The 13,878-nt window shown below is 32.3% G+C and overlaps 1 protein-coding gene across 4 annotated transcripts in view; it reads right to left on the bottom strand.

Moving 5' to 3' along the window:
* Positions 1-13,878, bottom strand: part of LOC115875541 (ecdysone-inducible protein E75) — a 324,280-nt gene that overhangs the window by 25,193 nt on the left and 285,209 nt on the right. For all 4 annotated transcript variants that reach the window (XM_030891034.1, XM_030891035.1, XM_030891037.1 and 1 more), the window contains exon 2: positions 12,599-12,687. In XM_030891034.1, the coding sequence (XP_030746894.1) occupies positions 12,599-12,687 (89 nt within the window). The remainder of the gene's footprint in view (positions 1-12,598; positions 12,688-13,878) is intronic.

Below are 13,878 nucleotides of genomic sequence, written 5' to 3'. Positions count from 1 at the left end.
TTTGAGCCATTTCTGGCTCCAATTCAATCAGTAATCTACACGAAAGAGAATTAAAAAATATTGACTCAAAACTGACAACTAAAGAGACAGCTTTATTTATTTGTCAAATTACATAGAAACCAACGCCAACCCAGCACAATATTTTTTCTACTCAATTTAAAATTTAATTATTATTATTCGGTACAAAAAAATCATGATTTTTTTGCACCCTGATTTCTACCCTATTCATTACTATTTTTAATATTCTTTGACGTTTTACACGTTTCTATTCAACATCAACTGACTAATGGGATTGAATTTTTCTCGGCTATATCCATTAACATAATTAAACTCCCAACAATGAAACTGTGCCAGAGCGACGACATTCGAATGTGCTCGAGCTAGAAAGAGAGCGAGAGAGAGAGAGAGAGATGAAAGAGACCTCTTGACCTAAATTTGGCGCGGAGGGTTATTGACCATCGGACAAAAACGTCGCTTAAATAGAGCGAGATGGGGCAACGATTACAGGGCAAATTAGGGCAAGTAGGGCAGAGCGGAGAGCTCTCGCATAAGCGGGTTACAACATATTTAGATGATGCACTAGACTGGAAAACAGGTTAAGTCCCTTGAAGGATTTCGTATTTTAATATCGACAAAGCGAGTGTTTTAAAGCAAGGTTTTTTTATTATAAATTAGGTCATAACGGAATTAAATATGAAGTAAATGAAAATGATAAATACAGAGTTTCTAAAATATTTCTGTACTAATATCTGTATATCATACAATACTATGATTTTGTACTATTATTATTATAAAAAATAAGAGCTACACCTTATTGATGGATATATTGCTGCACAATCTATGCTTGATACAGGAACATGAAACTTTAAAAAACAAAAAGTTTTATTTTTCATAAATTGTAATGGATTTTTTTGCAGTTTTCAACTTGAAAACTGCAAAACTCAAAAGTATATTTACCATAAATATGTAAATAAAATGATATATGTATTTTTCTGTATTGGTACAGAACTTTGTCATTTTAAAAATTGTACAAATCAATGACTAAAGAATACAAGGATCAATACCAAGACCAAATTGTTACCCTACCTCCAAATAGTGCTGTGCCACATATTTTTTCTTAACTCAGCTGCTTGAAGAGATATTTGTATTTTTGGTGAATGGTTTTGAATACGCCTATGGTCTATGCCGCTTATTTAGGTGGTATATTAATTAATAACAAAAAAACGTATTAAAATGTTAACAAAAGGTACAAAACTAATATCAACGTATAGCACATATCAAGTACAACTTAACAAGTATAGCTAGAGAAGTGAGAAATATAAAATAAGAGACACCCCTCACAAATCAGATTTGTCGTAGCGTAACTGCATCTCTCTTCCGCCGAATGCGTTCTCTCTCTATCGTGTGCGCGACCGGTGCTATCCCCAAGTCTCTTCCTATATTTGTCAAACTGTACATATGTATATGTTGCTTATTTAGGTGGTATCATATTAATTAATAACAAAAAAACGTATTAAAATGTTAACAAAAAGTACAAAACTAATATCAACGTATATTATTACATATATGTAATATCAGAAAAATAATTATCAAATTCAATAAGAAAACGCTAAAAAGGTGGAGTGAAGTACCTATTTATTTACCTAAAATACATAAAACAATCACGATTATTTATAAAAAATTAATTTTCTAGTTTTTTCTAAAAATCGTATTTATTTTTCAAGTCCTACTATAAATATTATAAATTAAATCACGAATAAATAAAGATATCTAACAGAAATACAAATAAATTTTATCAAAACGCACAAAAACATAAAATTTTAAGAAAAATATACTATTTTTAGTCCGAATATCGAATAGGTATTACATATTTTCCTTTAATAATCTTTTCTAACTTTCATTACTTGTCGTATACATTATCGAATATCTAAGTTTATAAAAAAGCGCTGGAATATCCAGCCAATTAACCTAGATCCAGACGCTCGTTGAGAGAATCCCACATTTCATTAATTTAAAAATTAGAATGTCCTCATTTTGATCTAAATAAAGCTGGCAAAGGTGAACGACTTCTATATAGATCGACACGTAACACACACAATCCTAATATGCTGACTTGCGAAAAAATGAGCTGTTTACTTCACATTAAATCTAGGAAAAACATATTTTTTCCACATTAATATGTTTACGTCTTCACGACCATTTTTTTGTTTATCATTAAATATGTAAACAAATTATGTTATTATTAAACGAAAACCGTTTAAGGTAAAAAAAAAAGGTTTTCCAGGATTTTTCTCTAGTGGCAACGTCGCGTATGGCGGAAAGGGCCTTTCATATTTAGTCCATTATTTATTTGAGGCCATAAAAAATATAAACTATTATTACAACTTAGGATAATCAAGATAAAATAGTATTTTTTGTTTCGTTTCTTTGACCTGTATACTATATATTTTTTGTTTTCACTCTTGACTTTAGGTCGTTGGGGTTGCAAAGATGTTTCTAGATTTTGTTCATTATTTTTTTATTTTATGACGACGTTTCGACAATTTACGTTTTAACAAATTTTAACTCTGTAAGAATCTACGTTCAAGAGGCTTGAAAAAGACATATACTGTCGAAACGTCGTCATAAAATAAAAAAATAATGAACAAAATCTAGAAACATCTTTGCAACCCCAACGACCTAAAGCCAAGAGTGAAAACAAAAAAAGATAAAATAGTATATAATATATTATGATACATTGGTTGTGAAAATTGAATACACTTCAGTAGGAAATACAATATGTATTCATTCATGTATTTTCTTTATTTATCATATCAATAATAAATAAAATACCTATAACAATAATGTAAACTATAAGGGTTAAAAAATAAAATATCTAGGGTTTGTTTAAAGGTATGCCCACTTGCACCGTTTGCATAAACTTTGTTTAACGGCTAAACAGTGATTAACTATTATAAAATACTACATAGTTAATCACTGTTTAGCCTTTAAACAAAGTTTATACAAACGGTACAAGTGGGCATAAGACTCTTTAGACAATAATGATTGTACAAAAAAAATACTTTTTCAGTTTACACATAAATATTTTAAAAATAATGTTTGAACCAATAGGAATATCTTTAAACACATAAAGTAAAAATACAAAACCGATTGATTTTTAAATCAACTATTTATGTAGAGAAATATAATAAATCATTTCAAAAATCTTCTTTTGAATTTGTTGACATGTGAAAACATGATTTTATAAACATTTTCCCAAAAATAGCAATAAAATGATACGTTTTTAAAAGTCCCTGTATAGAGTCTTTAAAACAAATCTAAAAAATATAAACATCTAAACCTCTTTAAAAAATAATAAACTTTATAGTTATTGTTAATTATTATTTATAATTTAAGTCTTCTTGTTCAAAATAAAATTGAATTATATTAAATTTCTGCAAAATAATAAAATTTATAATTCTTCCGTTAATCAATTTCGTGAATTAAAACACAACTTAATAAACAGAATAATTCAACGTGTGTTTCTGAAATTAGACCATTATTATTTATTACTTCTATTGAGGCAATAAATAGCGTTACGGTAAGTTCGTATACCGTGCGAAAACTGCCCGAAACATTTCCAAACAAAAGCGAGTCGAGAGGTCACTAGATTTCGGGAGTGCGTCGTTTGTTGATTGGGGCGAATCGTTTGCGTCACTCGCACAAATCCATGCGAATATTTCGCCTTTTGCAACCATTTACGATTTATTTTTACGACCCGTATCGTTTCGTAACGACCGTATTGGCTAATAATAATAACTCATGAATTATTATTATTTTCAGCCTTTTTTTAATATTAATTCGACAGGTTTTTTATTTATTGTTTGCTGGAACGATTGATGATGGACTTTTATGTTTGACAGTACTTAACATAATAGTTTATTAACTTTTATTTTATCTAGAAAAGTTTAGAAGATAAACAGAAAAACTTTGACCTATATATAGTTCAAAAAATATCAGATATATGTTATATCACTTTATGTCTCAGTAAAACTAGTTATTTTTATTATATGTACGAATCGTTGGTTTCTTGTATTCCCTCTATTTCTCTTTCTTGAGGTCAGTTTAGAGTTCAACCAGCACAACTAACGGGATCGATATTATTATTTTCTAAAATTCCTAGTCCCCGTTGCCCGATGGCATAGGTACACTCTGATACACAAAAATGACGACTGCGTCAGAATACTTTTATTCAGAAAAAAACATGCAAACGGCTCAATCTTTATTAATGAACAAATACAAGACCAAGATCAAGACTTCCTTGTTCTCGGTCGTCTTGCAGGGTCCAGTCTTGGTCTTGCTGGAAGAGTCCTGCAATTCTTGCATTTTTTAATACATAGAAAACATTTAAATAAGTAGTATTTTTAGTAATTTAACGCAAATAAAACATTATTAAAATATATTGTCCGACGAAAATTGGGGAAGGGAATCCCGCAAATGCGGGATCCCTCTGTGATTCCGCGGGATCAAAGTTGCGTGATTTACCGTGCGGGATTTGCGGGATCGACACCAGGCGATTCCCCTTACGGCTTGGCCATTAAAAATAAGTTAAACAAACAGGTATTATTGTTTAGGTTAATTTCTTTCTGGCGTGCCTAAGTGAAGAAAAGCGTTTAACTAGTACTTGTGGACAATTACGTCAAATAAACTGCAGGACATAATTATCGGGACAAGCAAAATTTTAGGGTAAATTTAAAGTTGAATATCTCTTGAACTAAAAAAGATTTTGGGATGCGGTTTAGACCAGGTTTTAGATGTGCATGTACATACATGTGTAGTGTGTTTGTACATTCTGCATATGCCAAAAAATTATTGATATAGAGTGTATCTGAAAGCAGATAACTAACACAAGTTAAAAAAAAACTTCAACATCACAATAATATTTTTATTTATAAAATAAGTAGATAAATTATAATAAAATTTGAGTTTATTTAATATTAAATATATTTTTTGAACACCCTGTATACATCGGTCCAAATTTCTGTACAGATAGTTTAAGCTACACGCTATATCAATATATTGTAGGCCAAAGCAAAATCTACAATGCCTTTTGTACCATTTAGGACCAAATGTATGACTATAAATGCATATTTTTCAAAAAAAACGTATTTTCCTTAAAACAAAAATTAAAAAAAAACACCAATTTGTTTTTTCTAATTTCAATAGAGATTGGTCGTCCATAGTTAAAATTTCGATTTTTCAAAAATTGTAAATTTTCGGTAAAAAATATTCTTGACCAAATTTGTACACTATTATAAAACACCCTGTATATGAGAATTCGCTAAATATATTTTCGAAAACCACATAGCATCTTAATCACAATAGATGCGTCAAAAACCTGGTCCAAACCGCATCCCAAAATCGGAGAGAGAAAAGAAGAGCATTTATTGGTTATAATCCCGCAATTTTGCGGGATTGAGATTTTGGTGCGGGATTGCATTCCTTAATTATATCGAATCAGCTTTAAAATTTTATGCAATACTCACAAAAGGAAAAAAACCATGTCTCAAACGTATCGGTCTTTGAAAAAGCTAGCTGCGAGAGCGTTGAAGTCATTATTAATAAATCCCGCTTAAGATGGGCTGGTGAGGTATGCAGGATGCAAGAAAACCGCCTACCGAAAGCTATTCTGTACGATGAGCTTGTAGACGGTAAGAGGAAACCGGGTGAACAACTTAAAAAGGTACAAGGATGCCGAATCAGTGGGAGGAAGCAGCACACAATAGAACGCAATGGAGAAGAATTATAAACTCAGTTAACGACAACCAAACAGTAAAGAGGCAACAAAGTAATTAGATTTTTGAATGTCCGGAGTGCAAAAGAGAGATAACATTACTTATCGGGCTATTCAGTCACAAAAAAGCTCATGAAAGAAAACGCCTTGCGTAACCATCTTCTGATGCATGTCAAATACTCGTCAGCGAGTAATAAACGTGAAAAGAAAATGCTTGGTCTTGCTTTTTCGGTACTGTCAGTGTCACTGTCAAAATCTTCAAGCCTAGATAAAGTTTGAAATGGTTTATTATATTTTTTACTCCTACTAAGGTCGTTGTTTTCATTCTAATGTGTTCAATCTTTTGGAAATCAATATAAAACAACTGGGCCCTGTTTCTATCAATTTTCAAAATAAGAAATACCGATTTTTTTTTCTTTCCAGTTTCAATAGCTCATCGTTTAATTTCCTGTCTGTTCAACACCATCATCAATTTTTCACTGGCATGTCGATGTTTTGCGATAGTCAGTCGACGATTAAAAAAAGGTCCCTATTGTAACCGGATACGTCAAAATTGATTAAATTCCCTGAATAGAGAGAAAAAAAGCGAACATTTTTTCGAACCCTTTCCACCCGACAATGCCAGCTATTTTTCAATTTTACACAAAACCCTTCCGAAATTCACGTGGCTCCATATAAAAATCTGCCCGAACCCCTTATTATCTCAACAGGTAGATAAATATAATGGGGCCGTCGCCATCAGGTATATAATGGCGGGGCAGATTGGCCAAAATTGCGTCGGCCAGCTGCCGATCGAAAAAGGTCGAAATAACAACTTTTCGGAGGAAAAGGGCCCCAAAAGGACCCGACGAGTCAGCTACAGGATGTGTGCGAAATGCGTAAAAGGGTAAAAACGAGGTAAGAAGATATCTGTTTTCAGGAAAAAAACGAAAAAAAAATGAAAGTAGGACACGCAGGTGAGCATTGGAAGGGTTGCAACGTGAGAAATATCGTGTATGATCCAGTTTTACAATTTTTTTAATTAATTTTATACAGGGTGTCGAAACCAAAAAACATGTGCCATCTCTCGGGGGAAGATTCCTCACGTAAAAATAAGATTTATTTTTTATATCAACATAGGTCCAATTCTGCTTTATTTCGAGCTACACGGTGTTAAAGTCTTAATAATTTTTCGATTTATTATAATTTTCTTCCAAGTACTTCTAGTGATTCGAATGAAATTTTGAGGGTAAAAGTTGCTATAAGTGCTACAAATTTTAATGCTAAAGAAGTGTCGATAAATTCATCAGGGACGTGCGTATGGGTCATCACTGGAATATTTTTCAAAAAAACATGTGCGCCACTGACTTTTTTCTTTTGATATCAAAATTGTGTAGGCCCTTTAATGCCAATTAAAAGTTATCTCTTGATATTTTGTCGAATTTGGCCTCCTTACAATTAATAAAATTAAATTAAAAATAAAATTAATAAATTATATATTTTACTTAATTTATTATTAAATATTATTATTATTAGTTATTATTACTATCAGTCCAACCTACAGCAATTAAAAATAAAAAAATAATGGTATTTAAGATAATACAAAAAACAAAAAACCTAATTTTAAAAAGTTTTAACATCCTGTAACTCTAAAACTATGCATTTCCATACCCATGTTTATAGGAACTTGTTTTCATATTTTTGATGGGGAATCGAGAAGTATTTATTTAAAACTTTTGCAAGTTAATGATATTAAATTTTTTTAAAGGTTGCTATTAGACTTGGATGGGGCAAATTAATAAAATTGCGTTTATCTCATCAAGAAGGCCGAAATCGACAAAACATCAAGAAACAACTTTTAATCGGCATTAAACTGCTTACACTATTTCGCTAACAAGAGAAAAAAATTCAGTGGCATACATGATTTTTTTAGAAAAATATTCTAGTGATAACCCATATGCACGTCCCTGGTGAATATGTCGCCACTTTTTTAGCTTTAAAATATGTCGCATTTATAGTAACTTTTACCCTCAAAAAATTTCATTCAAAACGCTAAAAGCACTTGGAAGAAAATTATAATAAATCGAAAAAATATTAAGACTTGTACACCCTGTAGCTACGAAACAACGCAGAATCGGACCTATGTTGATATGAAAAATAAATATTATTTTTACGTGGGGAACTCCCTACGGGATGACACATGTTTTTTGAAACGCCCTGTAGAATACACAAAAGTCTTTAAAAAAACTCATACCAATTTATCAATTCTGCATTATGTGCTACTCCAAAATAGCACATAGAAAACTAAATTTAAAAAAAAACGATTAATGATAAATATTTTTTTATCTCCAACTTCCATTTTTCCTAAAACACCTTTTAAAAAATCACTTTAAAAGAACTTATTTATAATCTCAGCATATGGTACGTCAAAACATAAGTAAAACAGTTTAACAAAAAAAGGTCCGAATCGAATCTCACTTTGTTATCAGCTTCATTCATCATTCTCAACACTTTCGTTCGTTTCTTTTTACACCTCCCCTCCCCTCCGTCGCCCTACAGGGTCCTTTATTGTTGATTTTCTGTCCGTAACCCTGTATATGCACACGCACCGAATTAATAAAAGTAAAAGTGGTCCAGCGGCGGCGACCGCGTACCATCCTCGTATACGTGCTTTCACCTTTTCTCCGGCGCATTTCTTTTTCCCTCTACCTGTCAGGTAGAGTGTGCGTTGGCCGCAGATCGCAGGCGGCCCCGAATAGAACGCGCGCTGGCGGTTCAAGGTCGAGCGCGGCGGGCGGCGCGACGTTGCCGGATGTCCGCGGCACACCTGCCGTTTTTTCGCTTTTTCTTAGGGACGGCGGTTTTAAAAAAGTCGATAATTTTAATTAACAAAGTGGCAGGCAAAAAAAATGTATCGAACTGTGTAAGTTCTGAAGGAAGGTGAAAACAAAAAAATAACCAAAGAAGCGATAGCCATACATTACTAACCTCTACAGATGCCTGAACAATACATTTATTTACATTAGACTGTATTAAAAAAAGCCTCTTTTATTCTCAGTTTTAGGAGTTTTAACAGCGCAAAAATGATTATGGAAGAAGCGATAGTCTCTAAACGAAAAATAAAAGAGGCTTTTTTAATACAGTCCAAAGTCTAACATAAATAAATGTATTGCTTAGGCATCTATTGGATTGACGTAGCAGTGTTTACAAAAAAGACTTATTTAATCTTGTAGATTTTCTTACAATGCGATTGGCGAAATACCCATAGGAGTTTTTTGAAAAAATGAATCCGCCACAGAGGTATAAACATTTTATAAGCATTTTAGTCCAATACATCAAATTATCTATCGATATTTGGATATATCGATAATTCTCCTCATCCCTACATTTCTCCGCGAACCCTATCCAACGATGCAACCCTTATTATATTATTTGTGCAAATGGACCGATCCATTCGTCTAAATTGGTAGGGAAAGGTGCTCGTTCTCTGAACGAATCGAATTATAAAAGGTGGTGGGTGTATTATAGGGTAGATAGATAGTTTTTGCTGTTGATAGAGCAGCTGCAGCTTGTAACGTTCGCAAATGTGTAAGTTTATTGTACAACTCTTATTTATATAGTATTTTAATACGAAAAAAAAATGTTACAGAAAAAATAAGTGTTAAAATAAGCGTGTACAAACACCATTAAACATTTTGGCAGCTTATAAATAATACATTTTTAGTATTAAACATTAAAATTCATTGTCCTCGATTATGATTAACTGAATATTTTGATCGAACTAGCAGCGGTCCAGGAAGCCATCATTATTTCCGTATTCATTAACCCTGAATAATACTAAATTTGTCTGTCGGTAATTCGCCAAAAACGAAACAAAATACAACATAAAACTCGGTTTTTATTTCCTGGCCAATTCGATACACGCACTTGACCTCTCTCTTGAATTATTATTAAATCCCAAGCCTTGAAATCGGCCATTTGGACAAAGGCCACGAAGTGGGCCTAGTCGTATCCCGACACGATTTATTTTGCCGTACCAGTGCCGGCGCATCTTGGCTGCTGGTCAAAATGTTGGATAACAAACACGTAATCGACTTTTGTTCTAATAAAAAAATGATGTGCTTGTATTAGAGGTTAGAGTAAACACTAGTTTAACTAGTGGTAGTTTTAGGAGTGGTACGAATGAAAAATCTGTTGCTTGGGCCTTGTTAGACTAATTTATCGAAAAGATGAAAACTGAGTTATCCAGTGTATATCACTTAGAGCCCAGTGGCCTTTCGCTAGGAGTCGTCATTTTCAAAAAGAGTCAAACATTTTTGTTCAGTTTTAAATGTCTAAAAATATATTATACCCTATACTTACTTTCATAAATAAGATAAAAACTGCATTATTAAACTTTAAAAAATAAATCAACCTAGTTTAAAAGAGTATTATGCCTTTATTTAATGTAATTTAACCATTACAGTTGGGGGTTGGTTAAGGGGGTTGGTTATTGGGGGATGCTAACATGGTTAGCGAAACGCGCGTCCAGTGTAAAAGTAAACGTGTTTTGGTGTATTGTGGTGATTTAGTGTTTTATTTTGCTGTAATTTAACCAGATAATTTTGTTTTCCATCATGATATTTTAACAAACTGCACTAAAATGAACTTATGTAATTTTTGGAGAACATCAGGCTATTAATCAGAGTTATTGGTATTTTTGATGCACCTGGGACTGGCGCGGAATGACCGATAAACAAAATTTGACGTTAAATAAATTATGTGATGTTTTAATTACCTAATTTAAAACGGCCGCCTATACAGAATGTCCCAGAAATAAGTGCAAGTATTTTAAGGGGTGGTAGATCTCAATAAAAGAAACATATTTCCTCTTTATCGTTTTTCAAATAAGTCCAAAATAACGGAGTTATTTTACTGAAAATTTCCAAAAAAAAATGATTTTTTGCTAAAATTTTGAAAACCACTGGATCTTTTCTGGATTTTCTTTCTTGTAAATCTAATCTAATTCCTATGTTGCCATATTGTCAAGAAATTATGGTTTTTGACTAAAAACTAAAAAAAAATCCAAAAAATTTCGAATTTTCAAAAAAAAATTTCGCGAAAAAAACCTCATAGGCGTGTTTCTGGAGTTGAACTATACTACCAGTTAAAATACTTGCACTTATTTCTGGGACACCTGTATATGTCAGAAAACAATGCATTTTTTACCTAGTTTATGAAAATAAGCAAAGAGTATACTATATTAATTTTTAGAACGCTCATAACCAAGGTAAATAAAATAAAACAAATAATATACAGGATATCCCAATTAAAAATTGGTCATATTTCAATAATGACAGGTCCCAGCGAAAATCTATTTACATCACTAAATTCTGCGTAAAAAAAATTATGTGTCTCAATTTTCAAACATTTTCAAATTCGCCCTGTATTTCAGAACTCAGAGGGCTAAGACAAATCTGTGTGTAGAGTCTTTAGTTTCATGTAAAACCCGTATTTTTGGATTCATAAACGAGAAACCCTGTAAAACACACAAAAATGGGACCAATAATAATTCCATAACCCGAAAATTAAAAAAAAAATCTGGAGATTTATTTGACAATTTATTTAAATCATAGTTCTTTTGACTTGGTTCGTTTTTGCAGTAAACAAACCATAAACAGATACACTTCATTATTTATTTAATTTAAAATAGCCGATTAATTAAATAACTATTACTGACTCACTGGTAAATTTCCAATAACGATAGAAGAAAGGAAAAAATCGAAATAACTTTCATCGAGCGTTCGATGCTCCGCCTCTGGTGCCGGCCAGTTTCGTGATTGTGGTCGTCGAACACCGCGCCGCGATTAGGCCATTGACATTGGCAACCGGCCTTCAACTCGACGGTTTTTGCGTCTCTGTAGCACGCACTGAAACCCACGGAAAATAACTAGGCGCAGGTAGAAGGGAAAGCCCCTGTTCCACCCTAAATTTGTTTTTTCCAAAGCCACATAACAACCCTCGATCGAAGCAAAAAACTCCTTATTTCCGGCCTTACGATTACAATATAGAGAGTCAGCCGTGAAGTCTGCATCTAATACATTTTATATACTATGATCGAAAAAAAAACGGCGTTATACACGGCTGGGGAATGACAAACAATTATAATTTTGGCCAGGTCAATCTCTAGACGTTACATTTCATTTACTAAAAATTGACATAAAACTTGTCAAAAATTAACACAAATTATACAGTATGTCCCCGGATTGTATTTACAAGAGGAAAAACTTTTTTATTATTGACATTTTGAGAAAAAAGCATTCTTCATTAAAATTTTTGCTTGTTCTAAAATGGTTAATCCCGTTTATACTTTTCCAAATTTCCATACAGTGTTAGAGAAAATTAAAAAAACATGAAAATGTACTTGAATTTTTTCCTAAGAATCAAAAAGTCCTAAAAATCAAAAGGCGTTTCAATGTAGGTAATATCAATTCGATTTCATTCTTTGCTAGATGGTTATTATTTTGATTAATGTCATATTCTTTGCTGTTGTTAAAGTATCATATTTTCCGATAACTATTATCACCCTTTCCGCACTGGGTGAACTGTTTCACTCTTCACCGAGCTGTTCACTGTATAATAGAAAGACGAATAAATCTGGCTGTGTATATTTCTCGTAACGAAGTCCTTAGCAGTGTCCTTACCATGATAAATATTTAATACCGCGACCATTTTTTCTGGTATCGACGGTTCTCGTTCGTTGACGTCACGATTTCGAATTTAATGGTAAGGACGACAGACAGTGCGGTGCAGGAAGTACCAGTCCTGGCTTAAGGACGAAATGAAAAAAGAAAAACTGTGCCTTACCTTGCAGCCTTCGCAGGAGTGGACGCCATAGTGAAAACCGGAGGCCTTGTCGCCGCATACTCGGCATAGCACTGTCGTACCGTCAAATTCTGCAATAAAACAATGGAATTAGTTTTTATTATGTACTAGATAGATATAAACATTAGTCAGCTTTTAAAATTTAAATAACTGATTAAAAGTCCATATACAGAGTGTCCCCAGGCTGAGCGTGTATTAGAATTTTCTAGAGAACTACAATATCTAGATCGGAGATTTCTTGCACATCATTGTTTTACAACGAGATCTATCGATTAAACATATTTTCAATATGGCAGCACTTCCGGGAATACCGGAAGTTGACAGCAACTTTCTTATTTTTAAAGGGGACCTCCATTTATTATTACATACTTAAATTCTCTGTAAAATTTGATGAATTTTTTATATCAAACACTCTATACCTAACATTAACCGTTTTTGAGGAAAAAACTGCCTGCTAAAAAAAATTGTATAGTCTAAACGTAAAATTTAGTGATTACCACAGCCGCTGTAATATACAGAGATGTGGCCAACTATTTCAAAAATTAAATTGTTTGAATGTCATATTATATTGGCCGTAGCTGTCATGGAATTGAGCGATTAAAAAATTATAATAAATCATTTTTTTTTTCAAATGGAAACCCACCTTCTTTATTTCACTAGTGAATCACTAGTCACTTTTTCAATTCGTTACTTTTTGATTATACATGTTTTTCTGCACCTAAAATAAATCGTTTTTAAGTTATTTTAGATTTAGATAGTTGTAAGGCTAATATTTCTTGATATTAACTATTCGCCTATGACTTTAAACGACAAATGATATGTAAAACAATATATCTGGCGATGTCATAAGTATTGCAACACTGTGTTTGTGAATTAGTAGTCATATAGACCGTCTTAGTAAGGGGGAGGGGGGTATAGCAGGTGCCTGAGTAAATATGGTAATATAAGTATCGATTTATGCATTTCAAAAATAAAAAAAATCGGGTGAACTTAATCTTAATGTTTTTATATACAGGGTAGTCCGAACTGTATTCCGTAAAAAATATCTCTTTATAAAAATCGCTACGAGCAACCGTTCTTAAGATATTTAGAATGGAAATAGACAATACATGTCATTATTGACGAAAAATAAACACGTTGAGTAGATAGTTATTTCACTGAAATAATAAATTTGGGAAATTTTTATTTTTTTAAATTAATCATAATTTTTTCTGCAAAAAATTATGATAAAACAGTTTCTGTTGAAATTTTAGCACAAAAAC

The sequence above is a fragment of the Sitophilus oryzae genome, unplaced genomic scaffold, assembly GCF_002938485.1.
Source record: "Sitophilus oryzae breed Bouriz unplaced genomic scaffold, Soryzae_2.0 scaffold_1389_pilon_pilon, whole genome shotgun sequence".
Classification (NCBI taxonomy): Eukaryota; Metazoa; Arthropoda; class Insecta; order Coleoptera; family Curculionidae; genus Sitophilus; species Sitophilus oryzae.
The sequence above is the reverse complement of the archived record's forward strand: the minus strand, read 5'-3'. Positions and strand labels throughout refer to the sequence as shown.